This window comes from Scyliorhinus canicula, chromosome 2, assembly GCF_902713615.1.
Source record: "Scyliorhinus canicula chromosome 2, sScyCan1.1, whole genome shotgun sequence".
Lineage (NCBI taxonomy): Eukaryota > Metazoa > Chordata > Chondrichthyes > Carcharhiniformes > Scyliorhinidae > Scyliorhinus > Scyliorhinus canicula.
The window spans coordinates 6,421,476-6,449,256 of record NC_052147.1 but is presented as its reverse complement, the minus strand read 5'-3'; the positions used below and the strand labels follow the sequence as shown (position 1 = coordinate 6,449,256).

The 27,781-nt window shown below is 50.9% G+C and overlaps 1 protein-coding gene across 6 annotated transcripts in view; it reads left to right on the top strand.

The window, feature by feature from the left end:
- Positions 1 to 27,781, top strand: part of LOC119979694 — a 253,384-nt gene that overhangs the window by 161,574 nt on the left and 64,029 nt on the right. For 5 of the 6 annotated variants that reach the window (XM_038822283.1, XM_038822274.1, XM_038822242.1 and 2 more), the window contains 2 exons: positions 21,662 to 21,879; positions 26,983 to 27,112. In XM_038822283.1, the coding sequence (XP_038678211.1) occupies positions 21,662 to 21,879; positions 26,983 to 27,112 (348 nt within the window). The remainder of the gene's footprint in view (positions 1 to 21,661; positions 21,880 to 26,982; positions 27,113 to 27,781) is intronic. The other variant, XM_038822266.1, reaches the window with a different exon arrangement.

Below are 27,781 nucleotides of genomic sequence, written 5' to 3'. Positions count from 1 at the left end.
CTGAGACATTGATCATAATCTTTCAACCCTCGTTAGATGCGACGCGGCAGGTTGTTGCATGAAGATATGGGTTCAATGACAAGGAAAATTAGGAGAAAAGTTAAGAGGAAATATAACTTAGGAGAGGTTACTGATCGAGGTGTTAAGATTCAAAACAGAGGTATAAAAGCCAACATAAGTGTACTTTACCTGAATACTCGTAGTATTCGGAATAAGGTAAATGAGTTGATGGCGCAAATCATCGTGAATGACTATGATTTAGTGGCCATTACTGAAACATGGTTAAAGGATGGTCACGACTGAGAGTTAAATATCCAAGGGTATCAAACTATTCGGAAGGACAGAGTGGATGGTAAGGGAGGTGGTGTAGCTCTGTTATTTAAGGATGAAATCCGGGCAATAGTAAGCGATGACATCGGTGCTACGGAGGATAAGGTTGAATCCATTTGGATGGAAATCAGGAATAGTAAGGTGAAAAAGTCACTGATAGGAGTAGTCTATAGGCCACCAAATAGTAACATTATGGTGGGGCAGGCAATAAAAAAAGAAATAACTGATGCATGTAGACATGGTACAGCAGTTATCATGGGGGATTTTAATCTACATGTGGATTGGTTTAACCAGATCGGTCAAGGCAGCCTTGAGGAGGAGTTTATAGAATGTATCCGCGATAGTTTCCTAGAACAGTATGTAATGGAACCTACGAGGGAACAAGTGGTCCTAGATCTGGTCCTGTGTAATGAGACAGGATTGATTAATGATCTCATAGTTAGGGATCCTCTTGGAAGGAGCGATCACAATATGGTGGAATTTAAAACACAGATGGAGGGTGAGAAGGTAAAATCAAACACTATTGTGTTTTGTGCTTAAACAAAGGAGATTACAATGGGATGAGAGAAGGGCTAGCTAAGGTAGACTGGGAGCAAAGACTTTATGGTGAAACAGTTGAGGAATAGTGGAGAACCTTCCAAGCGATTTTTCACAGTGCTCAGCAAAGGTTTATACCAACAAAAAGGAAGGACGGTAGAAAGAGGGAAAATCGACCATGGATATCTAAGGAAATGAGGGAGAGTATCAAATTGAAGGAAAAAGCATACAAAGTGGCAAAGATTAGTGGGAGACTAGAGGACTGGGAAATCTTTAGGGGGCAACAGAAAGCTACTAAAAAGCTATAAAGAAGAGTAAGATAGATTATGAGAGTAAACTTGCTCAGAGTATAAAAACAGATAGTAAAAGTTTCTACAAATATATAAAACAAAAAAGAATGGCTAAGGTAAATATTGGTCCTTTAGAGAATGAGAGGGAGATTTAATAATGGGAGATGAGGAAATGGCTGAGGAACTGAACAGGTTTTTTGGGTTGGTCTTCACAGTGGAAGACATAAATAACATGCCAGTGACTGATAGAAATGAGGCTACGACAGGTGAAGACCTTGAGATTATTGCTATCACTAAGGAGGTAGTGATGGGCAAGCTAATGGGGCTAAAGGTAGACAAGTCTCCTGGCCCTGATGGAATGCATCCAGGAGTGCTAAAAGAGATGGCTAGGGAAATTGCAAATGCACTAATAATTTGCCAAAATTCACTAGACTCTGGGCTGGTCCCGGCGGATTGGAAATTGGCAAACGGGACACTACTGTTAAAAAAGGAGGTAGGCAGAGAGCGGGTAATTATAGGCTAGTGAGCTTAACTTCGGTAGTAGGGAAGATGCTGGAATCTATCATCAAGGAAGAAATAGCGAGGCATCTGAATGGAAATTGTCCCATTGGGCAGACGCAGCATGGGTTCATAAAGGGCAGGTCATGCCCAACTAATTTAGTGGAATTTTTTGAGGACATTACCAGTGCGGTAGATAATGGGGAGCCAATGGATGTGGTATATCTGGATTTCCAGAAAGCCTTTGACAAGTCCCACACAAAAGGTTGCTGCATAAGATAAAGATGCATGGCATTAAGGGTAAAGTAGTAGCATGGATAGAGGTTTGGTTAATTAATAGAAAGCAAGAGTGGGGTAAGCAAGAGAAGATAAAGCAGATCGGTAGGCCCCGATCGCGGGGCAGGCCACTGTGGGGCCACCCCATCCCCGGGGTCGCATCCACCCGCGCTCCCCCCAGGACTGCCCCGCACACTTACCTCCCAGGTCTCGCCGTGTATGGTATGAGTAATTCACGCTGGCTGGACTGGCCAAACCTTTACGGCCACTCAGCCCATTGGGGATAGGAGAATCGCTGTCAACGGCCCCAGACCGGTGTGGCGGGAATCCTGCTGGTCCCTGAAAAACGGCGCCGTTGAATAGGGCAGCCGGCATTGGGTCGGCATTGCGGGATTCGCGCCTCCCCCTGGGGATTCTCCGAACCGGCGCAGGGTCGGAGAATCCAGGCCCTTACGTCAACCGCACGGTCGGGAACTCAGCCCATCGGAGGTGGAGCATCGGGGGAGGGCCTTCAGATGATGCACTGAGGCCATATAATGGCGTGTGGTGCGCGCCGCGAAGATGCTGTTGCGGAGGGCGCGGAGCACACAAAACCTGCGTCAAACAGGTGCCACCCTGATTTTGACGTCAAAAGGGACTCTCCGCCCAATCGTTGATTATGAAATCGGTGTCAGGGAATGGGGAATCCTGCCCCACATCATTGTTCAAACGAGTGAGTAATGATAAACTCAGGAATTACAGGCAGACAGTTTCATATCAGTGGTGGGAAAACGTTTAGAGATGATAATCCAGGAGAAAGTTAACAGTTACTTGGGCAAGAGTGGATTAATTAAGAAAAATTAATTAAGAACCTGGATTTGTTAAAGACAAATTTGGCGGATTTATCCATTCCAGAACCTGACGGCCAGATTCTCCGTTCCTGAGACTAAGGGCTAGATTCACCTCGGCTACGTGGCAACTGTGGCGTTTTACGACAGCAAAATCGGCGGCGAGCTCTCACCAATTCTGTGACTGTTGAGTGGCTAGCAGCAGCGCCGAGTAAAACACCCGGCTCCCAGGATAGAAATGCTTGGAGAATGGCAGGATCCGTGGCCGTGCATACGCAGGGTGACGTCCTGCAGCGGTCGCATCGTAAAACATGGCGCAGATCATGCGCGGACCTGACCTGCCAAATCCTGCCTCCCTGACCACCCCATCAGACCCTCAGCCCTCGCGGAAGCCCCCACCTCCCCCCCGGCCAGCAGCATGGCTCCCGGCCGACTGAGGCAGTGGGCACAATCCACAGCCTCCATGACGGGTTCCCGACCACTGAGACCACAGTAACCGCGCCGTCAGGAACTCAGGCTAACGGCGGCAGAGAATCGTGGAGGCCTTGGAGAATAGAAGGTCAGGCCCGATAATGATATGCCAAATGTACTTAAACGGCGTCCGGCGATCGACGCAATGACGCCATTTTCGGGGTACAAGAGGATCCCGATTTGGCGTCAAACCGGCGCGTATGACAATTTTGGCATCGGAGGCTATTCTCTGCCCAATCGCGTTTTGCAATTTCAGTGTCGGCCGTCAGTGAATTCCGCCCATGGGGTTGACGCCTTTGCAGGATTCGTGGACTGTCGCAACAGCAAAACTGGCACCAAACCTGGAACGATTTAAAGACTGTGGAGAGGATAGCACCGGCACCACGTGGAACACAATTGGTTCCAATGAAAAATGGTGCGGGATTCACCGGGTCCGTGATTGACACTCGGGAGGCTGACAAGCTGCAGCCGCACATACATATTACGATCGCCACACACACTCATCCCAGCCAACAAGATGGCACTGGAGCATGCTCATCCCATTGATGGGTTGGCAGGGGCCGAGGGCATCTGGGGGGGGGGGGGGGGGGGGGGTGGCGGGGACACATGCGACCTGTTCACAGTGGGTTGTTAGCGGTGTGCACTGCTGCTTGGCTGCCTTTCAGGCCACGGCAATGGTGCTCCGTGCCTGCCCACCCCGACGCCCACAGCCCACCTCCTGGCACCCCCCACTACTCCCCCCAGCCCTGGATGAAGCCCCACGGCCAGCGCACAACTGTCAGCAATCTATGGCAATGTTCGACACTTTCCATAGCCCCTCTCTCTCCCTCGTCACCCAGGATGGCGGTTTCCCGATTTAAAAAGGACAAGTGAACTGCGCTGTCAGGAATTTGGCCCATCAGAGAATCACGGCGGCCCTGCAGAATACCGGGTCAGGCCCGCTGATGATATGCCAACGGCATTTAGAGTATGTGCATTCTGGAACGCATTGACGCTGCTGTCGAGGTGACGGAGAATTGTGATTTGGTGTGAAATCGGCGCCCACTACGACCCTGTATCCCGGGGTGAGGAGGTGGTTGTCACCCACCACTGTGCACCAGGCCTGGGCGCAGCTGGGAAAAGCCCTGAGCACCATGGGCAACACCGCCAGGACCGGCCAAAAATGCCGTAAAACCTGCATAACCTCCTCAGGGTGGGTAGACCCCTGGCACCAGCCTTTAAACCACACACCCGTAGCCCCACCCCCCCTCTGTTCCCGGGGAATAACCAAATCCACACCCTGCACCACCTGCCAGCACCCATACCGGCCGCCGTGGCTGGGTGTTCTGGCTGCAAAAGCCACCAGCTTCCCACGCCCTGTGCCGCATGCATCCGACTGTCTGACACTGTGCGTTTCCTGTCTCTTCCCCTCCCGCACCACCCCCTCAAGGAGAAGGTGGCACACAAGCAGCTTGAGAGGGAGAAAACCGGAGGGAGACCTCCGGACCTGCAGCCCCTCAACGCAGCTGAGCAGCAGGTACTGGACCTGATCGATGGGCCTGGGTAGATGGCGGACACCGAGGCAGAGATCTGCAACGAGCGAGCAAGTAAAATCTCGATGGGTTGTGGTTCTCCATGGCATGTGTGTCACCACCCCCATACCCACTACCACTGCTTCACTCCTCACACCCACCACCACCCCACACATCCCCAAACTGCCCCTCCACCACCCCACACATCCCCAAACTGCCCCTCCACCACCCCATCACCCACACACATCCCTTCTCCCATACTTCCCCCTCCACCCTTACCGCTCCACCACTCCGACTCGCAGTCTAATCATGTATCTTGTCTTGTGTCCGGGCGTTGGCTGATGTGACACCGACCCAGAAGGAGGTCGCGCAGTTACTGGCTGATGTGACACAAACCCAGAAGGTGATTGCACAGTTGCAGTGTGATGTGGCGCAGCCTCAGAGGGAGATGGTCCACTTCCTTTGTTCCATGGCCATGATCATTGAGACCCAGGTTGGGGTGTGCGTGGACCTCCAGGATTGGCAGTGCCAGCTGGCGGGTGATCCTCAGGAGTTAGCTCCGCTCGCGCCCTGATAAATCTGTACTTTGGTCAATATATCTTACGTGTCACCGCACCATATATGTATTACTCGACAGAAATTTAAAACAGAGCTTCATGCGTGAAGTAAATCCAAACTTTATTCAGTTAGTTTTGCAGATGTCTATTAGCAAGTCAGTTTGCTTGCAAATCCAGAGTTTTAAAAGTTCATTTTGTCCAAGCAAGTACAGATGGTGAGGGCCTCACGGTAGCATGGTGGTTAGCATCAATGCTTCACAGCTCCAGGGTCCCAGGTTCGATTCCCGGCTGGGTCACTGTCTGTGTGGAGTCTGCACGTCCTCCCCGTGTGTGCGTGGGTTTCCTCCAGGTGCTCCGGTTTCCTCCACAGTCCAAAGATGTGCGGGTTAGGTGGATTGGCCATGCTAAATTGCCTGTAGTGTAAGGTTAATGGGGGGGATTGTTGGGTTATGGGTATACTGGTTACGTGGGTTTGAGTAGGGTGATCATTGCTCGGCACAACACCGAGGGCCGAAGGGCCTGTTCTGTGCTGTACTGTTCTATGTTCAATGTTCTATGACTGAGTTAAATTCAATACAAATTTATTCAAGTTAAAATACACAATACAGAGAAGTTTAAAATAAACAAAATAGCTTCTTCAGAGCAAAGCGCAGGAAATAGTTAAAGATGGGAAATAAAAATGATTCCGGAATAATTTGCTCAGAATCGGTACCTATTTTTAAGGTATTTGCTATTGCTAATGTTCTGTCCCTTTTCTGTCTGTGATTGGGTCATAATAATTGTAGTTCATTTTATTCGACAGAAATAACAGTCTATCAAATTTTTAGCATGGGGTGACTGCATCATTATATTCCCAACACTCTTTATCAGTTCTCATGACCACTGAACTAGGAACTTTACCCAGATGCACACGGTAACAAATGTGTAACGAATGTGTGTCTGGAGTTTTAAACTGATCATTCTCAGGGTATTCAGCAGTTTTCACTGCCTGTCTGTTTGAACTGTGTGACCTCAGTAAAGTCATTTTGAGCCTAAATCACTTTAAAAAGCTATTTTGATTTTGAAGCATTTCTTCCTTTTAAACTTATATATTAAAACTAGATTTCTATCACACCCTCATAAGACCATAAGACATAGGAACAGAATTAGGCCACCCGGCCCATCGGGTTGCTCTGCCATTCAATCATGGTTGATATTGTTTCATCTCCATTCTCCTGCCTTCTTCCCATAACCCCTAATCAGCGCCAGCCCTAGGGTTGCTGGCGCCCCGGGCAAGCTGAACTTCGGCGCCCTTCGGGGGGGGGGGGGGGGGGGGGGGGGGGGGGGTGGTCGGGTCGGGGGGGGGTAGTCGGGTCGGGGGGGTCGGGGGGGGTCGGGGGTCGGGGGGTGGGGGTGGAAGGGGGGGTCGGTCGGGGGGGTCAGGGGGGTCAGGGGGTCGGGTCGGGGGGGGTCGGGTCGGGGGGGTCGGGTCGGGACGGGGGGTCGGGGTCGGGTTGGATCGGGGGGTCGGGTCGGGGGGGTCGGGTCGGGGGGGTCGGGTCTGGGGGGGTCAGGGTCGGGGTCGGGGGGGGTCGGGTCGGGGGGGGTCGGGGGTCGGGTCGGGTCGGGGGGGGTCGGGTCGGGGGGGTCGGGTAGGGGGGGGGGGTCGGGTCGGGGGGGGGTCGGGTCGGGGGGGGTCGGGTCGGGGTCGGGTCGGGGGGGTTCGGGGTCTGGTCAGGTCGGGGGGGTCGGGTCGGGGGGGGTCGGGTCGGGGGGGTCGGGTCGGGGGGGTCGGGTCGGGTCGGGGGGGGTTGGGTTGGGTCGGGGGGGTAGGTCGGGTCGGGGGGGTCGGGTCGGGGTCGGGTCGGGTCGGATTGGGGGGAGGTCGAGTCGGGGGTGGGGGGGGTCGGGTCGGGGGGGGGTCGGGTCAGGGGCGGGGGGGTCGGGTCGGGGGTGGGGGGGTCGGGTCGGGGGGGGGGGCGAAGTGACCTGGTATATGATCGGGACTCACCGATCGGCGGGCCGGTCTCTCTGTCGGCAGGTCTCTGATGCCGGTCACGCACTCGTTGATGGTGCCCCCTAGCACATGGCGCCCCGGGCGACTGCCCGAGTTGCCGGTACCTTGAGCCGGCCCTGCCCCTAATCCCCTTATTAATCAAGAACACTCCCCATCCTTTTAAACGCCAACGAGTACAGACCCAGAGTCCTCGACCATTCCTCATACGGCAAGCTCTTAATTTCAAAGATTATTCTTGTGAACCTCCTTTGAACCCTTTCCAACGCCAGCACATCCTTCCATAGATATGGGGCCCAAAACTGCTCACAATACTCCAAATGGGGTCTGACCAGAGCCTTATACAGCCTCAAAAGTACATCCCTGCTCTTGTATTCTAGCCCTCTCGACATGAATGCTAACATTGCATTCGCCTTCCTCACTTATGACTGAACCTCCACGTTAACCTTAAGAGAATCGTGAACAAGGACTCCGAAGTCCCTTTGTGCTTCTGATTTCCTGAGCATTTCCCCATTAAGAACATAGTCTATGCCTCCGTCCCTCCTTCCAAAGTGCACAACCTCACACTTTTCCACATTGTATTCAATCTGCCACTTCTTTGCCCACTCTCCTAGCCTGTCCAAGTTGTTCTGCAGCCCCCTGCTTCCTCAATACTACCTACTCCTCTTCGTATTATCTGCAAATTGAGCAACAGTGCCTTCAGTTCCTTCTTCCAGATCATTAATGTATACTGTGAAAAGTTGTGGTCCCAGAACCGACCCCTGAGGCACACCACTAGTCACCGGCTGCCATCCTGAAAAAGACCCCATTTATCCCCACTCTCTGCCTTCTGCCAGTCAGCCAATCCTCTATCCATGCCAGGATCTTACCCTTAACGCCATGGGCTCTTACCTTATTTAACAATCTCCCATGCAGCACCTTGTCAAAGGCCTTCTGGAAATCTAAATAAATCACATCCTCTGGATCTCCTTTGTCTAGCTTCCTCAGGGGCTGGTTTAGCACACTGGGCTAAATCGCTGGCTTTTAAAGCAGACCAAGGCAGGCCAGCAGCACGGTTCATTTCCCGTACCAGCCTCCCCGAACAGGCGCCGGAATGTGATGACTAGGGGCTTTTCACAGTAACTTAATTGAAGCCTACTTGTGGCAATAAGCGATTGTCACTTTTTTCACTTGTTACCGCCTCAAAGTACTCTAACAGATTTGTCAGACATGATCTCCCTTTGACAAAGCCCTGCTGACTCGGTCCTATTTTATCAAGCACTTCCAAGTACTCTGCGATCACATTTTTAATAATGGACTCTAAAAACTTACCCTGTGGATGTCACTGGCATTGACGTCATCCCGAAGAGTAGTCCTGGGGCCATCAAGCACCCTGAGGGAGGAGGAGGAGGTGGCGTCCGTGCCAGTGACTTATGTAGGGGAGGTGTTGACTGCAGAGGGGCAGGGAAGGGGTGGGGTGGTGTCATGTGAGAGTACCTTTGAGAAATGGGTGTTTAAGAAATGTACCTTTAAGAAATAGATGTTTATCAGTGATGTCAGAAAGTGGGTGGAGCTGGGCTGTCTGTCAGCTTTTTACTTTTGTTTTAGGCTGTTTGCTGCAGGGTGTGTTTTAGTTTTGTTTTCAGTGTTAGAGCTGAAGCCAGGCATAGCAGGTGTACTGTTGATCTCTCTGCCATGAAAAGACTATCTCTTGATCATTTGGTGAATTCAGTATTATAAATGTTCTCAGTCGTGAATGTAAACCTGATGTGCTTCTGTTAAAAGGCATTTCTTCTATCTTCTGGATGTTGTTTAGGAAGTTATTCATGATTACTTAGTGTTGTAGTCTTCGGGAGTTGTATTTGAATTGATGGTTGCTAAGATGCTCATTGTATGTTTTAAAAAGGTTAACTTGAGTTCATAGAATAAACATTGTTTTGCTTTAAAAAATACTTTTCCATTTCTGCTGTACCACACATGTAGAGTGGGCTGTGGGCTCCCCATACCACAATCTAGCAAAAGTTGTGGGTCAAGTGAACCCCATGATACTCTTTGGGGTTCTCTAAACCCTGGTCCATAACAAATTGGGGGCTCGAGGGGGATAAAAGTCTATTTATTGGATTGGCTAAGTGAACTTAAAGACAGAGACGGGTGAGCATATTGTGGTTGCTTTTCAGGTGTGGTATTCTAGTTTAAGTAGGGAGTGTGTTATGGACAATGGCTCTTTCAGAGACTCTGATGTTTTTGGGGGTGGAGACGGTCACACACAGTACTTTACGGACAGAGACTAAAAGCAGGCTGTTAGATTTGGCAAAAACATTGCAGTTAACATTACCTGATGAAAAGCGAAAAGATGAGGTAATTATGGCAGTGGCTAAGCATTTAAAGTTGCCTGAGATACAGTTTGACTCATTGGAAATGGCAAAAATTCAGTTACAAATTAAACAAATGGAACATGAGAAAGAGCTAAAGCGGCTTGAATACAAAAGAGATAGAGAGGAAAAAGAAAAGGCGAGAGGCGAAAGGAGAAAAGAAAGATAGCCCTCACAGAACAAAAGAAAGAGAAAGGGAGATACAGATCAGGGAAAAAGATAAAGAGAGAGAGTTTGAACTTCAGAAAATGGCCATGAAACATGGCCATGAAACATGAGAACTCTATGTGGAAGATCAGAGGGTTAAAATTGCGAGGTTAGCTGCAGAAATGGCAGGTGATTATGAATTAGTTCATAAATCAAAGTTTGGTTTCCGACATCAGTTGCAGCCTGTGAGGGATAGAAACTGGGGATATGAGAAATACTCAAGTGGGAAAGGTAAAGGTGATCTGATGGTAGATAATAAGGAGAATGTACCTTAAACTAAAAAAGAAATCCAGGACAGTGGAAAAGAAATGAAAAATTTCAAATGTTTTCACTGTAATAAACTAGGCCATGTGAAGTCACAGTGTTGGTGGTTGAAGAAAAGCACTGGAAAGGCTGATGTGGTAAAACAGGATAAGACAGTGGGGTTTGTTAAAGTGGTAAAGGAAAGCCTAAGTGAAGCGAAGGAGGTGCAAAAGACTGTAGAGCCTGATCAAGAGGTGATTGATAAGAAGGTGCCAGATCTTTTCAAAGAATTTACTTGTGTGGGTAAAGTTTACTCATGTGTATCTGTATCAGGAGGAGCAGGGAAAGAAGTCACAATTTTAAGAGATACGGGAGCTAGTCAATCTTTAACAGTAAGAGATGAGGAGTTATGTGTTTTGGGAAGAATGTTGCCAGAAAAGGGGGTAATATGTGGAATTCAGGGCAAGAGGAGTCGTGTTCCTTTATATTAGGTAAGGTTGGAAAGTCCAGTGAAGAGTGGTGAAGTGGTAGTAGGAGTAATAGAGAAACTATCCTGCCCAGAAATACAGTTTATCTTGAGTAATGATATAGCTGGATCGCAGGTGGGAGTGATGTCTACTGTGGTTGATAAGCCAGTGGAAAATCAGACAACTGAAGTGTTGAAGGATGAATATCCTGGGATTTTTCCGGATTGTGTAGTAACAAGGTCACAAAGTCACAGGTTAAGACAAGAGGAGAAATCAAAGAGTGAAGATGACGTTGAAGTGCAATTATCAGAAACGATTTTTGATCAGATGGTTGAAAAAGAACAAGAACAGGTGGAGGATGAAGCGGATATTTTTAGTTCAGGAAAATTGGCGGTGTTACAACAAAAAGATGTAGAAATAAAACAGATGTATCAGAAAGTATACACGGAAGAGGAATCTATGTGTACACCAGAGTGTTATTACATTAAAGTGTTGTCTTGATGAGAAAATGGAGACCTTGATATATGCAGGCGGATGAAAAGTGGGCAGAAGTCCATCAAGTAGTATTGCCGGTAGGGTATAGAAAGGAGGTGTTGCGAGTTGCACATGAGGTACCGGTGGGAGGTTATTTGAGATTAAAGAAAACATAAGTTAAAATAGAAAAACATTTTTATTGGCCTAGACTACATAAAGATGTAGTTGAACTTTGTCAATCATGTCACTCATGTCAAGTGATAGGGAAACCTCAAGCAGTGATAAAACCAGCACCCTTAATACCCATTCCAGAATTTGAGGAACCTTTTACAAGGGTCCTCATGGGTTGCGTAGGACGGCTTCCTAAAACAACAATTGGGAATCAATACATTTTGATGATAATGGATATGTCTATGAGGTTTCCAGAGGCCATTCCAGTACGTAATATTACAGCTAAAAATATTTTGGAGGAATTACTTAAATTCTTTACTAGATATGGACTACCCACAGAAATACAATTGGATCAAGGATCAATTTTACCTTGAGATTATTCAAAGAAGTTACGGAGAGTTTAGGAATAAAACAATTTAAATCAACTGCGTACCATCTAGAATCGCAGAGAACGTTAGAAAGGTGGCATCAGACATGAAAGACATTAAGTTGAGGGCGTATTGTCAAGGTTATCCAGAGGATTGGGATAAAGGAATTCCATTCGTACTGTTTGCAATTAGGGATGCATCTAATGAGTCAACCAAATTTAGTCCTTTTGAACTAATTTTAGGGCATGTGGTAAGAGGACCACTTAAATAGATGAAGGAAAAATTGAAGAGTGAAAATCGGAAATTACATTATTGGATTACGTGTCAAATTTTAGGGAACAATTAAATAGAGCAGGTGAATTGGCGAGACAACATTTAGAAGTTGCACAAAATGTGATGAAACGGGAAGCGGACAAGAAATCCAAAGTTTGTAATTTTGCCAGTGTTGTCACCAGTGGTAGGTGAACCTTTAAAAGCAAGGTCTGGTGGACGTACCAGATTGAAAGGAAATAAGTGAGGTGGGGGTCTTCATACCAATATTCTGTGTGCCCCCTCCAGCTCCAGGGCCCCCTGAAAGGACCCAGCTCCCATCAGCGAATTTAACATGATGGCCACGTAGGCCCCCATGTCAGACTCCTTCAGCCCTTCCGGAAGGCCCAGGATCCACAGATTTTTCCGCCTCGACCGGTTCTCCATCTCTTCGAACGTCTCCTGCCATTTTTTATGGAGCGCCTCGTGCATCTCCACCTTCACCGCGAGGCCTAAGGTCTCGTCCTCTCTTTCGGAGGCCTTTTGCCGGATCTCTCGAATCGCCACCCCCTGGGCCGTCTGGGTCTCCAGCAGCTTGTCAATTGAAGCCTTCAGCGGCTCCAGCAGCTCCGCTTTAAGCTCCCTGAAGCAGCGCTGGAGAGTCTCCTGCTGCTCCTGCGCCCACTGCCTCCTGGTCTCCACCCGCCGCCATCTTGTGCTTCTTCCCTCACTTCTGCTTTGGTGCTGAAACCACTTTCTTACTCGCCCCACTCCTGGTCCAGGCCATATACTACTGGGGATTGGGGAAATGTTGCTGACTCCTTCCCACATCAGGAAACGTCGAAAAGGGGGCCCTAAAAAGAGCCCAACAGTCCATTCCTGGCGGGAGATGCCGAACGTGCGGGTTAGCTCCGCATAGCCGCAACCGGAAGTCCCGAATTCCAGTAATTTTTAACAACACAGTGCACTTTCTCTCCTGGTGTGTCCCGTGAAGCTGTCAGCAACCAGTTCTCTGGGTCTAAATTGATTTACACTGCCCCATCCAGAAGCTTCAGTATTTCCTTACATATGTTCCTTCCCTTTGATCTCGCAATTGTTTCAACCAGACGCTTCAGAAGTATTTTCTTCCCAGAGTTGATTGCATTTGTTCCTTCACCTCCAGACTGTCCTGCGATTCAATCAGATATTGGCTGATCTGAACCTCAACTCCATAAATGTACTGGTAAAATTAAAAATCCTAAATTGACATCTTAAAATTTTAATTTGCTTTTCCTGTTTGTTTAAAATTACTTTCCCTAGTGCAGACAATCAGACCTTGCAAGTTAGCTGCTCAAATTTAGAAAACAAATATTGAAGATTTAAATACTGATTACATATTGTCACAAAGTGTGCCGAAACAGGGTCCATTTTGCACCTGGTTACCTTTGATGCAAAAAGTGCTCATCATAGACTATTTATCTTGTTCTGTAATGTCTCACCCAGGCAGAAATTGTTAACCAGGCAAGCTGTTGCCTGACAGACATGGAAAATGTTTTTATAGTCCAAACCATGAACTACTGATTGTGTTTAACTAACAAATGTATCTTTTGACATGAACCAGCCTTGTTGAATTATTTACATTAGTGGGTGAAAGGTTGAAACATCTCAGTAACAATCTCTCCTCCTCGGCCAAATTGAGGTACTTTTCCATTTATTATAGAATTAAAACCTCCTGTCAGCCTGTCTCATTACAACAGGCCAGGATGAGAGGTGATTTATAGAGACCCTTTGGGTTTTGATGGTATCAATAAAGCAAGGTTATTTCCACTGCACGCAGAGCCTTTGATGATAGGAAAGCTCATGGCATGTATAATGAAATTAGAGTGAGGTTAGGATAGATGGTTATTGGAGATTAGAAAGCTTTGACACAGGGATTGGGTGACAAAGAGCTACTGCAACCATAATGGAAAAAGTGGATGAAAATTTGCAGCGGCACATAACATTGGGGAAAGAGTGGGGCAGCAGGAGAATTGATAGAGAGCTATGTGGAGAGAGTGGTGCAGTAAGATAATTGATACAGGACTATGTGGAGAGAGTGGTGCAGTAAGATAATTGATACAGGACTATGTGGAGTAGGTGAGGAGTAGGAGAATTGATACAGAGCTATGTGAAGAGAGTGGGGCAGCAGGAGAATTGATACAGAGCTGTGTGAAAGAGTGCTGCAGTAGGAGAATTGATACAGGGCTATGTGGAGAGAGTGGTGCAGTAGGATAATTGATACAGGACTATGTGGAGTAGGTGAGGAGTAGGAGAATTGATACAGAGCTATGTGAAGAGAGTGGGGCAGCAGGAGAATTGATACAGAGCTGTGTGAAAGAGTGCTGCAGTAGGAGAATTGATACAGGGCTATGTGGAGAGAGTGGTGCAGTAGGATTATTGATACAAGGCTATGAAGGGAGAGTGGGGCAGTAGGAGAATTGATACAGGGCTATGTGGAGAGTGTGGTGCAGTAGGATTATTGATACAGGGCTATGTGGGGAGAGTGGGGCAGTAGGAGAATTGATACAGAGCTATGTGAAGAGAGTGGGGCAGCAGGAGAATTGATACAGAGCTGTGTGAAAGAGTGGGGCAGCAGGAGAATTGATATAGAGCTATGTGGAGAGAGTGCTGCAGTAGGAGAATTGATACAGGGCCATGTGGAGAGAGTGGTGCAGTAGGATTATTGATACAAGGCTGTGTGGAGAGAGTGGGGTAGTAGGAGAATTGATACAGGGCTATGTGGAGAGAGTGCTGCAGTAGGAGAATTGATACAGGGCTGTGTGGAGAGAGTGGGGTAGTAGGAGAATTGATACAGAGCTGTGTGGAAAGAGTGGGGTAGTAGGAGAATTGATACAGGGCTGTGTGGAGAGAGTGGGGCAGGAGAATTGATACAGAGCTGTGTAAAGAGAGTGGGGCAGTAGGAGAATTGATACAGGGCTGTGTGGAGAGAGTGGGGCAGTAGGAGAATTGATACAGGACTGTGTGGAGAGAGTGGGGCAGTAGGAGAATTGATACAGGGCTATGTGGAGAGAGTGCTGCAGTAGGAGAATTGATACAGGGCTGTGTGGGGAGAGTGGGGCAGTAGGAGAATTGATACAGGGCTGTGTGGAGAGAGTGGGGCAGTAGGAGAATTGATACAGGACTGTGTGGAGAGAGTGGGGCAGTAGGAGAATTGATACAGGACTGTGTGGGGAGAGTGGGGCAGTAGGGGAATTGATACAGGGCTGTGTGGAGAGAGTGGGGCAGTAGGAGAATTGATACAGGGCTGTGTGGAGAGAGTGGGGCAGTAGGAGAATTGATACAAGGCTGTGTGGGGAGAGTGGGGCAGTAGGAGAATTGATACAGGGCTGTGTGGAGAGAGTGGGGCAGTAGGAGAATTGATACAGGGCTATGTAAAGAGAGTGGGGCAGGAGAATTGATACAGGGCTGTGTAAAGAGAGTGGGGCAGTAAGAGAATTGATACAGGGCTGTGTGGAGAGAGTGGGGCAGTAGGAGAATTGATACAGGGCTGTGTGGAGAGAGTGGGGCAGTAGGAGAATTGATACAGGGCTGTGTGGAGAGTGGAGCAGTAGGAGAATTGATACAGGGCTGTGTGGAGAGAGTGGGGCAGTAGGAGAATTGATACAGGGCTGTGTGGGGAGAGTGGGGCAGTAGGAGAATTGATACAGAGCTATGTGGGGCAAAATTCTCTGACCCCCAGCAGGGTCAGAGAATCGCTTGGGGCCGCATAAAATCCCGCCCCCGCCGTGGCAGAGATTCTCCGCCACCCGGGAAGTGGCGGCGGCGGAATCTTGCCACTCCGATCGGAGAGGCCCTTGCGGTGATTCTCCGGCCCGCATGGGCCGAAGTCCCGCCGCTGAGAGGCCTCTCCCGCTGCCGAGGTTTGAACCACCTCCGGAATGGCGGGATCAGCGGCGCGAGCGGGCCCCCGGGTCCTGGGTGGGGGCGGGGGGCGATCGAACCCCGGGGGGTGCCCCCACGGTGGCCTGGCCCGTGATCGGGGCCCCCCGCTCAGACTCCGGGCCAGTGCCCTGGGTGCACTATTTTCTTCCGCGGCTGCCACGGCCTTCGCCATGGCGGATGCGGAAGAGAACCACACATCGCGCATGCGCCGGCAGTGACGTCAGCGGCCAGCTGCCACTGACGTCACTGCTGGCGCATGCGCCGACCGGCGAAAGCCTTTCGGCCAGCCCCGCTCCGGTGGGAGAATCGGCAGGGGTCGGTGTGAATCCCACCCCCGCCGTCCTCCCAATTCTCCCGTCCCCCAAAGACCGGGCCGGCGTGGGTCGCGCCGCCCACCTCGGAGAATGGCGGGGTCCGGCGTGACTTAATGGGTGCCGTGGCCGCCCGAATTCTCTGGCCTGTGATGAGCCGAAGTCCCACCGCCGGCGTAAATCAGAGTAGGTCCCTTCCTGGGGGGTCGCGGGGGGATCTTGCCCTGGAGGTGCGCCCACGCTGGCCTGGCCCATCGAGCCGCGGGTGGGCCTGTGCCGTGGGGGCACTCTATTCCTTCTGCATCGGCCGTTATGATCATCTGCGATGGCCGATGTGCAAGTGAATCCCTGTGCGCATGTGTGGGGATGACGCCAGCACATGCTGGCGCTCCCGCTCACGCACCGACTCGCGCCGGCTGGCGGAAGCCCTTTGGCGTTGGTTGGTGTGAGCTCACCACAAACAAAAGACAAATGTACCGTTGCCATTGGAACCCTCCTTGGTCTCCAGCCCTACTCAGACTGAAAGCTTCACCAGTGACACTATGAGCTCACCCACCCCTGGGGATCACAAGTTGAATTGGATTTGTTTATTGTCCCGTGTACCGAGGTACAGTGAAATGTATTGTTCTACGTTTAATCCAAATAGATCATTCTATACATTAAAAAAATAGGGCACACATAAATATGCAATGGAAATACATAGACACAGGCATTGGGTGAAGCAGTACAACTCAGTAGAGAAGATGTGTGAAGAGATCAGTGGCTGAATTCTCCAATTTTGGGGCTATCTCCCCACGCCGGCATGGGAACGGTGGGGCTAAACGCCAGAAAAACCGATCCTCCATTTTGCTGAGGGCTGGCATCCGGTTCTACCCGCCGATAGGGGCCGGAGAATTGCCGGGTCCGTGGCCGTACATGCACACGGCAGCGACCGCGGCGTGGTACATGGCCCTGGCCGCTTGCGGACCTGGCCCACAAAATAGTGCTCCCCCCCCCGTCTGACCAGCTCGCGGGCCCCATCCCACCCCCCCTACAGTGCACCCAGACCCTGATAAAATCCCCCCTGCCCGCGGATCGGCCCTTCCCCGACTATGGCGGCGCGAGTCCGCAGCCACCACGCCGAGTTTCCAACGGATAAGACCATGAGAGACCCATGTCATTGGGACCTTAGCCAGTCAGGGGCGGAGCATCAGGGGGGCCGGGCCTCAGGCAAAGTCCTGAGGCTGTCGGTACGTCATGCGGCGTACCCTCCGAGTGCGCCGCTTTGGAGGGTGCGGAGAATCACGAAAGCGGCGCCGCCCCCGATTTGGTTAGGAACAGTGATTCTCCGGCCGATCGGCGAACACGGGGTGGGATTCTCCGAGCCAACCCGCTGAAATCATGCTCGGCGCAGGGGCGGAGGATGGGACAACCGGAGAATCGCCACCAGTTGCGTGCACGTGGTCAACGTGGTGCCGGTCAGGGGCCATTCAAAGAGGCCCCCGCGGCGATTCTCTGCCGACAAATGGCCGAGATCCCGCCGGCATGGTTCGCTCATGGTTCCACCCGGTCTGCGACCCCCCTGGTGAGGGGCGGGGGGGGATCCGTCACCAGGGGGAACCTCCAGGACGGCCAGGCTCGCGATTGGATGCCACCGATCGGCGGGTGCGATCTGGCGGGGGCCTATAATTTAGGAACCAGCCCACTGTGTGGGTCCTCCATGTTGCCGGAAGTGCAGGGCCCCGTATCGACAGCCGGAGCTGCGAGGAGCACTCCGGGGCCCTGCAAGCCCCCTTCAAATCTGAGAATCACACTGGACTTTCTCCAGGAAAGTCCAGAGTGATTCGCGGCCGTTTTCCCGTGGGCTTAGGGACATAGCCCCATTATCAGAGAATTCCGCCCACGATTTCGGCGTCGGCGACCGGAGAATCCAGCTCCAGATCAGTCCATAAGAAGGGGAAGAAGCTGTCTTTGAATCTGTTTGTGCGTGTTCTCAGACTTTTGTATCTCCTACTCAATGGAAGAAGTTGAAAGAATGAATAACCCAGATGGGAGGGGTCTTTGATTATGCTGCGCGCTTTCCCCAGGCAGCGGGGGGTGTAGATGGAGTCAATGGATGGGAGGCAGGTTCGTGTGATGGACTGGGCGGTATTCACGACTCTAGTTGCTTACGGTCTTGGACCGAGCAGTTGCCATATCAGACTGTGATGCAGCCAGACAGGCTGCTTTCTATGGTGTATCTGTATAAATTGGTAAGAGTCAATGTGGACATGCCGAATTTCCTTAGTTTCCTCAGATAGTACAGGCGCTGTTGTGCTTTCTTGATGGTAGCATCGACGTGGGTGGACCAGGACAGATTTTTCGTGATGTGCACATCTAGGAATTTGAAGCTGTCAACCATCACCACCTCGGTCCCGTTGATGCAGACAGGGTGTGTACAGTATTTTGCTTCCATTGTGCCAGATGGTGGTGTACCTGGCACTGTGGGGGTATAAAGGAGGACACCCGGTCTTGATGGCCATCAAGGTGAAATTTGATGCCTCGGGCTCATTTCAGGGCTCAAGGGAGACCTGTGTAGAGACCTGTGTGGGATATTGCAAATGTCCGCTCATGTCTGTAAATGTCGATGGCGTGCTTGTTGCCCTCTGATCACTGGGTGCCTTTCATCAATAGGAACGGCTTCCACCCCATGAATATGGAGTTGGTGTGTGACCACCAACTGTACATTATGCATGTCTGCGCCTGATGTTCAAGCAGTGTGCACAACACATACATCCTGGTGCACTTGTCGATTCCTGGCACCTTCGAGGCGCTCGCTTGAGTAAGGTGTTTGCTAGTGGGTGACAAGGGTTACCCGCTGAGGTCATAGCTAATAACTCCTGTGCAGAAGTCCCAGATAGAGGGAGAAAGCTGTTATACAGATGCTTACACAGCAACCAGGAGCGTCATCGAGCAATGCATCGGCTTCATCGAGATGTACTTCTGATGTCTGACCGCTCTGGTGGGGTGCCCCAGTATAACCCTCAGATGGTCTCAAGCTTCATGGTGGCCTACTGCTTCCTTCATAACATTGCGCCACAGCGGGTGACATGCTGGAGGAGGAGGAAGAATGGCAGGCCTCATCTGATGAGGAGGATGAGGATGGTGTCCAGGAGGATCCAAACATGGAGTCCGAGCTGGAAGGGCAGGGCACTCGACGTGTGATCCAGCACCACCGCATACGGAACAAACTCATTACCTCTCGATTTACCAACCAGGAGGCCTGGCCAGTGGCAGCTCCGCCACCCTGTCTCTCATCTGGCCTCCACCCCGTCCAACAATTGACCCAGGACGGCATCGCCAAAGCGGTGGGATGGTGTCCGTGGCGGTATGGCTGCAGGCGGAGTGAGATTGGCTGTGCAGGAGCCGTTTAGTGCTGCTGTCACTTGTTTGCACGGGGCTGGTGAGCACGGTCCTGGTGAATCAGCCAGTGAACCATGATTTGCAGCATGGAGCCCGTGGGGACTCTTTAAGTGCACCAATTAGCGTTTTATAGTGGTGACAGCCTCGCCAGGCCAAACATCGGGCAGCTCGCGGCAGTTTCCACTCACTACCACACTTAGAGACATTTTGGTTCAAAAGACCCTTAGTCTCCAGGCTGGAGAATCCAGCCCATTAGTGAGGTTAGGGGCGCGATTCAGTAGCCTTGCTCGGCCAACTTTATGGCGGGACAAGGCTGTTGAATCTTGCGAGAGACCTCTCGTGAGATTTGTGACACTCCAGTGCCAGGGTGCCAGGGCACAGACATAGTGCCCATGTTCCGGATTGCATTGCCAGGGATTGGGCCCAGTTGGGGGTGCCGGGGAGGAGGGGGGCGCGGTGGGGGGGGGGGGGGGGGGGGGGGCGGGGTGCTTACCAGAAAGAGGGAGATGAAGGGGGATCCCTGGGCCTTGAGAGGGTTGGGGGGAGGGGATGTTGAAAATGGGGGTTATCAAAAACCTTGGGGGGGGGCCGAAAAGGGGGCAGGTACAAGATCGGGCCTCAGTTTAACATCTCATCTCAAAGATAGCGGCAGGATTCTATGTTGACTGACGTCGAAATCACGAAACGTGATTGGTCGGAGAATAGGTTAACGCCAAATCGTTATTCCCGTCACCTCGACAGTGGCATCAACGCGGTTTGGAATGCACAGATAGGTCGGGATTCTCCCATAATGGGGCTAAGTGTTGACGCCGTCGTAAACGCCGGAGTGTTTTACGACGGAGTCATCTGGCCGCAAGGATCAGTGATCCTGCGCCGCACAGTGGGCCAGCACGGCATTGGAGAGCTTCACGCAGCTCTAGCTGCTGATACGGGAGACAGCGTGGGCGGCGCGGGTCCACGCATGCACATGGGTTGTCGTCTCCGCACCGGCCCCTGGGCAACATGGCGGAGCCCTACAGGGGCCCGACACGATGGAACATAGGCCTGCCCGGAATTAGCCTGCCCGCCGATCGGTAGCACCCGATTGCGGGATTGGCCAACGTGGAGGCCCACCCCAGAGTCAGATCCCCCCTCCCCCCCACCAGGACGGCCCCCGCAGCCAGAACACCGAGGTCCCACCGGATAGGACAACAAGCGAACGATGCCGGTGGGACTTGGCCGAACTCAGCGGGCATTCGGCCCATCGAGCACAGAGAATTGCCGCTGCCCTGACCGGCGCCGCGGCGACCACGCTGGTGCCATTGGCGCCGATTCTCCAATTGCTGGAGAATCGGCGGCCCGCCGTTGGAGCGGTGTCGCGGGATTCGCGTTCCCCCATGGCGATTCTCCGACCCAGCGCGGGATCATAGAATCCCGCCCATATTAACCACCGTTTGCATGTCATTTTTGGGCCTAACCCGATATTCTTCAGGGCCTCTGTGATTCTCCGCCTCTGATGGGCTGAATTCCCGATGGCACGGTTCACTAGTGCTTTTAAAAACCATGAAACTGGCACCATGGCTGCTGAGGGAGAGAGTTTCCAACATCGCCATAGTTTGCTGACAGTTGTGCTGCTGGCTGGGGGCTTCAGCCAGGGCCGGGGGTGTAGCGGTGAATGGCCAGGCGGTGGGCTGTGGGGTCAGGGTGGACTGGCACGAACACCATTGCCACAGCTGGCAAGGCAGCCATGCAGCTGCGGACACTGCTGACTGCCCACTGTGAACACGGGTGGTATAGGTGTCCCCCCTGACCACCTCCCACTAGGTGCCCTCTGGCCCCAGTCGACCCATCAGCTGTATGGCGCACTCCAGCACAACCAATGCCATCTTGTTGATGGGATGAGTGTATTTGGGGATTGCAATGTGTATATGTGGCTGCAACTTGTCAGCCTTCTGAGTGTATCCCGCACCCTTTTCCATTGGAATCGGTTGTGTCCCATGTGACGCCGGTGCTAGCCCCTCCGCAATTGCTGAATCGATCCAGGTTCAGCACCAGTTTTGCTTTCTTGAAAATCCACAAATACTGCGTAGCGTCAACACTTAGCCTGAGAAACGGAAAATCCCACCCAGCACCTCCAACACTTGGGTTATATACTCAAGACCATTGAGTGGAATCCACAGTTTTGTGGCACAAGCGCTACTCACTGAGTCATGGTCAACCGATAACACAGTTGTCTCTGTTCTTTCTAGATTAATTTGTTGTCTCAGAGGGTGTTGGAACTGGCACAAGCTGTGGAAACCAGGCTGCAAGAAGCAGGTCGCCAAATTCGGGACCTGGAGTTGCGGAAACCCTTGGATGCTGCATTGTTGGAAACCAAATTGAACTCTATCCAACGGATGATGGAAGAAATGGAAGGAAGTATCCAGCAGACTGAGAAAAGGAAACAGGCATTCATTCGAGATAATGGGTGAGTATACCATTAAAGTAACTAAAATGTTAATGAAATAAAAGTAAAATACTGGAAACTGAAATAATAACAGAAAATGCTGCATTAACCCAGCAGTCGGGCAATATTTGTGGAGAGATAAACAGAGTTAATGTTTCTGATCTAAATGATCCTTCAACAGAACTGAATATGTAGCATATCCATCTATATCTCCAGCTCATCCATATCTTTACCTCCTTGAATGTTTTTCAGCATTTCGCACAGAAGGAGTCATTTGGATCATCATATTACTTCTTTACTAGTACATTCCAAAATTATTTCTACTACCCTGCAATGTCTTCAGCTTAAAATACTTATTTAACATCCCCTAAAAAGATGCAATATTCTACCCAATGGGTGATCAGAATCTGACAGCACAGAAAGTGGCCATTCAGCTCATTGTGCTTGTACGATGGCTTATCCATGCAGTCCTATCCACCTGCTTTTTCTACCATTGTGTGCAGTGATTTTCCTTTTCAAGCAGAGATCCAGAGCGGGATTCTCTGATCGTGAGGCTAAGCGTTGACGCCGTCGTAAACGCCGTCGCGTTTCACGACGGCTTCAACAGCCCCCAGAAGCAGCGATTCCGAGCCCCTCTGTAGGCCAGCACGGCACTGGAACGACTCACGCCGCTCCAGCTGCCAATACTGGCGTCAAATGGGCGCCGCGCGTCTGCGCATGCGCAGTGTGACCGGCGCGTTTGCACGCATGCGCGGTGGCTTCCTTCTCCGCGCCAGCCCTGACGCAACATGGCGCAGGGCTACAGGGGCCGGCGCGGAGCAAAAGAGGCCCCCAACCCACCGCACTGATTCCATCCTGACTCACATCTGTGGATATCTTTGTCTCCCGATCCGGGTCGAAGAATACCAGGACTGGTGCAGTGGTGAGCTTGGCTTTCAGCTCGAGCCACCCTGTCTGGTGTATCACCTTCCATTCAAAAGCAGTTGACTTTTTCACCAGGTTGCGTAGGGCAGTGGTGTGTGTGTCCATGTTTGGAATGAACTTGCCCAGAAAATTGACCATACCCAAGAAGCGCAGCACCCCCTTTTTGTCCTCCGGGACCTTTATCACCTTGATGGCCTTGATTTTGTCTGTGCCCGGGCGCACATCATTCTGTGAGATCTGGTCGCCTAGGAACTTGAGCGCCGATGTGCCAAAACAACATTTGGATCTGTTTAACTTTAGGCCGTTGGCATGTACACGGCGGAATACCTTCTGGAGATGGGACACATGTTCTTCAGGGGTCGTGGACCATATGATGATGTCGTCCACGTACACGCGAACCCCTTCAATGCCTTCCATCATCTGCTCCATGATGCGATGGAATATCTCTGATGCCGAGATGATGCCAAATGGCATGCGATTGTAGCAGTATCTGCCAAAAGGCGTGTTGAAGGTGCAGGGCCTTCTGCTGGACTCTTCCAGCTGGATTTGCCAAAATCCCTGTGATGCATCCAATTTGGTGAAGAAGCGCGCGTGTGGCATCTCACTCGTGAGTTCCTCCCGCTTCGGGTTGGGTCGTGTTCCCGTATCATATTCTTATTGAGATCCTTGGATCAATGCAGATGCGCAGGTCTCCCGAAGGCTTCTTTACACACAGCATCGAGCTGACCCAGTCAGTCGGTTCGGTGACCTTGGATATGATGTCTTTTTGCTGAAGATCCTTGAGCTGTGCCTTCAGGCGCTCTCTCAGTGGAGCAGGGACTCGTCGTGGTGCGTGGACCATTGGCTTGGCATCAGGTCGTAGCAGAATCTTGTATCGATACGGCAGCGTTACCATCCTGTTGAACACATTTGGATACTGGACGAGGATGTCGTCGATGCCGACCTGAAGATCTACATGGGAGGATGTCATGGAGTAAACCCTTTGAATGAGGTTCTGCTGCTTGCAGGCGTGCGCACCTAGTAGGATGCCCTGTCTGGCTTAACAATTTTGAAGCGTAACTGTGCTTGTGTGTGTCGGTTGGATACGTGCAGGTGGCAGGATTCCAGTGCCGTGATGGATTCCCATTATAATCCAGGAGCTTGCAGGCAGCTGGAAGGATCACGGGGTCTTCTTAATACGTCTGAAATCTGCCTGTGAGAGGAGGTTGGCAGAGGCACCTGTGTCCAGCTTGAACTGGATGGGGCAGTGGTTGACCTTCATCACTGCTCGCCATTCGTCCTCGGAATCCACAGCTAGGATGGATTGGACTTGCGATGTGTCTGGTGTGGCATATTCACATGTTGTAATAATGCCCACACGGTAGGCGTTGTCCAGGCATTCATCATCTGGATCCGTTGCACTGCCGGGATCAGAATCCTGTAGGCGTTGTTGCACACTCCGGATGCACCATTGTCGGAATTGGGAGCGCTGTCTCCTGACTGATGGTGCAGATCTGCACAGGGCTGCATAGTGGCCTGGCTTCCCGCAGTTTAAACAGCGTCTGCCTCTTGCAGGGCAGTGTTTCTTTAAATGGGCAGTGCCACAGTTCGAACACATCATGACGTCAGCGTCCTGACGCTCCGTGCGTCGTTGCACATGCACAGTGCGGCTCACAGACGTCTGCACTTGCGCAGTGAGGGTTTCGGCCGCTTCGTTAAACCGTTCGCAACGTGCATGCATCGGGCCCCGGGAAGAGCGCATGAAATGGCCGCTTTCGTCAATGTTGAGGCGCTGCATCCAGGATTTGGCCTGCACACTCTCCGCCTCGTGGGAGGCTAGTCTATCATTTTCTGCAGATTTGTACTGGGAATAGCGATTTTTAGCGTGCTCATGCACTGTGCATGTTTCAATCGCGATGGCAGGGTCATGTGCTTGATCTTCAGTAACTGCTCTCAGAGGATCAGAGTGAACTCCAAAAAACGATTTGGTCTCTGATCATGGAGTCAGTGTTATCACCGAAGTTGCAGGATTCCACTAGCAGCCTATGGTTAGTTAAATATGAGGTGAGGGTTTCGTCTTTACTTTGCAATCGCTGCTTGAATATGTAGCGCTCGAAGATTTCGTTGGTGTCCACCTTACAGTGGCTGTCAAACTTGTCCAGGATGGTCTGAAACTTTGTCTTGTCCTGGTCTTCGGCGAAGTGAAAGGAGTTGAATATTTCCAAGGCGTGATCACCCGATGTGGTGAGGAAAAGAGCTATCTTCCGTGCATCAGATGCCCCATTGTAAATCTGAAATTTCTGCTTGAATGTCTGCCAGTTGGCACTGAGATTGCCAGACGTCCTGAGCTGGTGAGGAGCCTGAATCTTTTCCATTGTGCCGGTATACATTCGCTGGCTGCCACGGATCTTGCTGAGTTGAATTAACTAGATCGAACAGCCTCCTGGTATCATGTCGTGTTATGTAATTTGGAATAACACAAGCTGCCACTTGATGCAGTTTTTGAAGTGAGTTCTGATGTGTTGGCTAATGTAGACTTGAGAGATGAAGAGACTCTTCCAACACTGATGAAGGTTCAACTCAATTTTATTAACTAACTTCTAACTAAGTAACACACGATGACTGTGGGCCTAAATGATGCTAACTTAAACTAGAGACCCAAGCCTTGTCCGAACCAGTTGATTCTCTCAGCACGTGGTGTAAGTCTGTGCTGGGCTGGATGAGTTCTTGTTACACTGAGAGGCAGCTCCCAGAATGAGTGGGAACCGTGGTGCCCTCTGCCTTTATAGTGTGTGTATTCTAACAGGTGATTGGCTGTGGTGTTTGTACATGTTGATTGGTCCCTGTGTGTGTCCATCAGTGTGTGTCTGCACCATGATATACTGGTGTATATTATGACAACAACATTGCAGTAGGCACCGGTTTGATGCCAAATCGGAATCCTCCGGCACCCTAAAAATGGCGTAAATGTGTCGCTTGCTGCGCGCTGTTTAAGTGCAAGTGGCATATCATTAGTGAGCCTAACCCTCTGTTCTCTGGGAAGAGTTCATAAGTTCAGTCTGTGAGGTGGGCGACGAACTCTGGTTGACCGCCTCAAGGGTGGGGCAATAGCTGGCGCATCAGGAGCCGGGAGGGCTGCAGCACAGTCAGGGGCAGGCAGAGTGACCGGAAACGCTACACAGTCCACGGCGGGATCAGTAGCAGAGCTGGTCGGAGGATCCCGTGACGACTCTGGAACAAGGCGAAGAGCACGCCTGTTGCGGCGCCGAATGGATCCATCTGGTAAGCGGACCAGGAAGGAGCGGGGGGCCACCTGCCTTAGAACAGCAGGCGCAGACCAGCCACCATCCGGGAGGTTGATGCGAACCGTGCGCGTGGATGGATGTCGGGAAGGTCAGCAGCCCGTGAGTTGTGGGACGTTTTCTGCTGCAGTTGAGACATGTGCATGCAGTGGAGCACGGGGACATAATCAAGGTTGGGGGTGAGAATCGATGGCACCGTCGTCCTGAGGGTGTGGTTCATTAGTAGCTGAGCAGGCGACAGGCTGGTGGAGAGCGGGGTGGAGCGATAGGCTAGCAGAGCAAGATGGAAATCTGAGCCGGCGTCGTGTGTGTCCGTCAGTGTGTGTCTGCACCATGATATACTGGTGTATATTATGACAAGTTCAATATGTTTTATTGAACTATTAGCACAATTCTCAATGAGTTTGACTCTCTGCTGATCTAAATGTAGTAACTCAGTCTAACTGAACCAGCCTTGCTCTAAGTCACGTGCTGGGGTGTGATGCTGAGGATACACCCTGTCTCCTCTGTTGATGTTGGTCTGTGGAAAGAGGTGGGGCGTGAGTGCCTCATCCCTTTTATAGTGAGATACCACCCCTGAGTGTCCCGACTGCTCATTGGTCGTGTCCTATTAGCTGCATGTTTGCATATCATGACAAGGGGATCAGTAGTTATGGGGAGAAGGACCCTGACCCTGGCGCCTGTGCCTGCTCCCAAGGTTAATGTTGGCCGGTGCTGCCCAAACCAGCGTTACGCTACATGGCCCCATCTCGTGCCCCCCTGTAGGGGTTACAGCAGGAGTTGCCCTTGGGTGGGCCATATGATACCCCGCTGGCCAGTGGTGGCCGTTTGGGAGGGGGGAGGTGGGGGGAGGGTATGTATTTTGAAGGTGAAAGCTTCAAAAGCTTCCATGACCCATGTCAATTTTGTTTGTGTTTAGGTGTCCAGCGAAGGTGTCTGTTGAAGGGGCCATTCTGGAGCTGCATTTCGTTCAACAGAAGCTGGCCTTAATTCAGCTGAAGGAACAGTATACCCGGGTAAAAATGCTCCTCTTTGTGAATAACCTCCAGGTATTCATAGTTCTGTAATTTCTGCAGTAACGTTTGTGGGGGTTTTATATTATTCATTCTTGGTATGTTCATTCAGCAAAGAAGGACCGAGGGATTGATGAAGAAAAGAAAATACAGTTTGCAGGGAACATAAAGACTGACACTCGGAGTTTCTACAGATATGTGAAGAGAAAGAGATTGGGAAAGACAAATATCGGCCCCCTACAGACAGAAACAGGGGAATGTATAATGAAGGACAATGAAATGGCTGAGCAATTGAATACATACTTTGGTTCTGTCTTCACAAAAGAGGACACAAATCCGATACCAGAAATATTGGAGAATGAAAGGTTTAGTGAGAGGGAAGAACTGAGGGAGATAAGTATTAGTAGAGAAATGGTGCTGGGAAAATTGATGGGAATAAAGGTGGATAAATCCCCAGGGCCTGAGAATCTGCATCCCAGAGTGCTTAAGGAGGTGGCTCTGGAAATAGTGGATGCATTGGTGGTCATCTTTCAAGATTCTATAGACTCTGGAACAGTCCCTGCAGATTGGAGGGTAGCTAATGTCACTCCAATATTCAAAAAGGGAGGTAGAGAGCAAACAGGGAATTATAGACCAGTGAGCCTAACATCGGTAGTGGGGAAAATTCTTGACTCCGTTATCAAGGAGTTTGTAGCGGATCGTTTA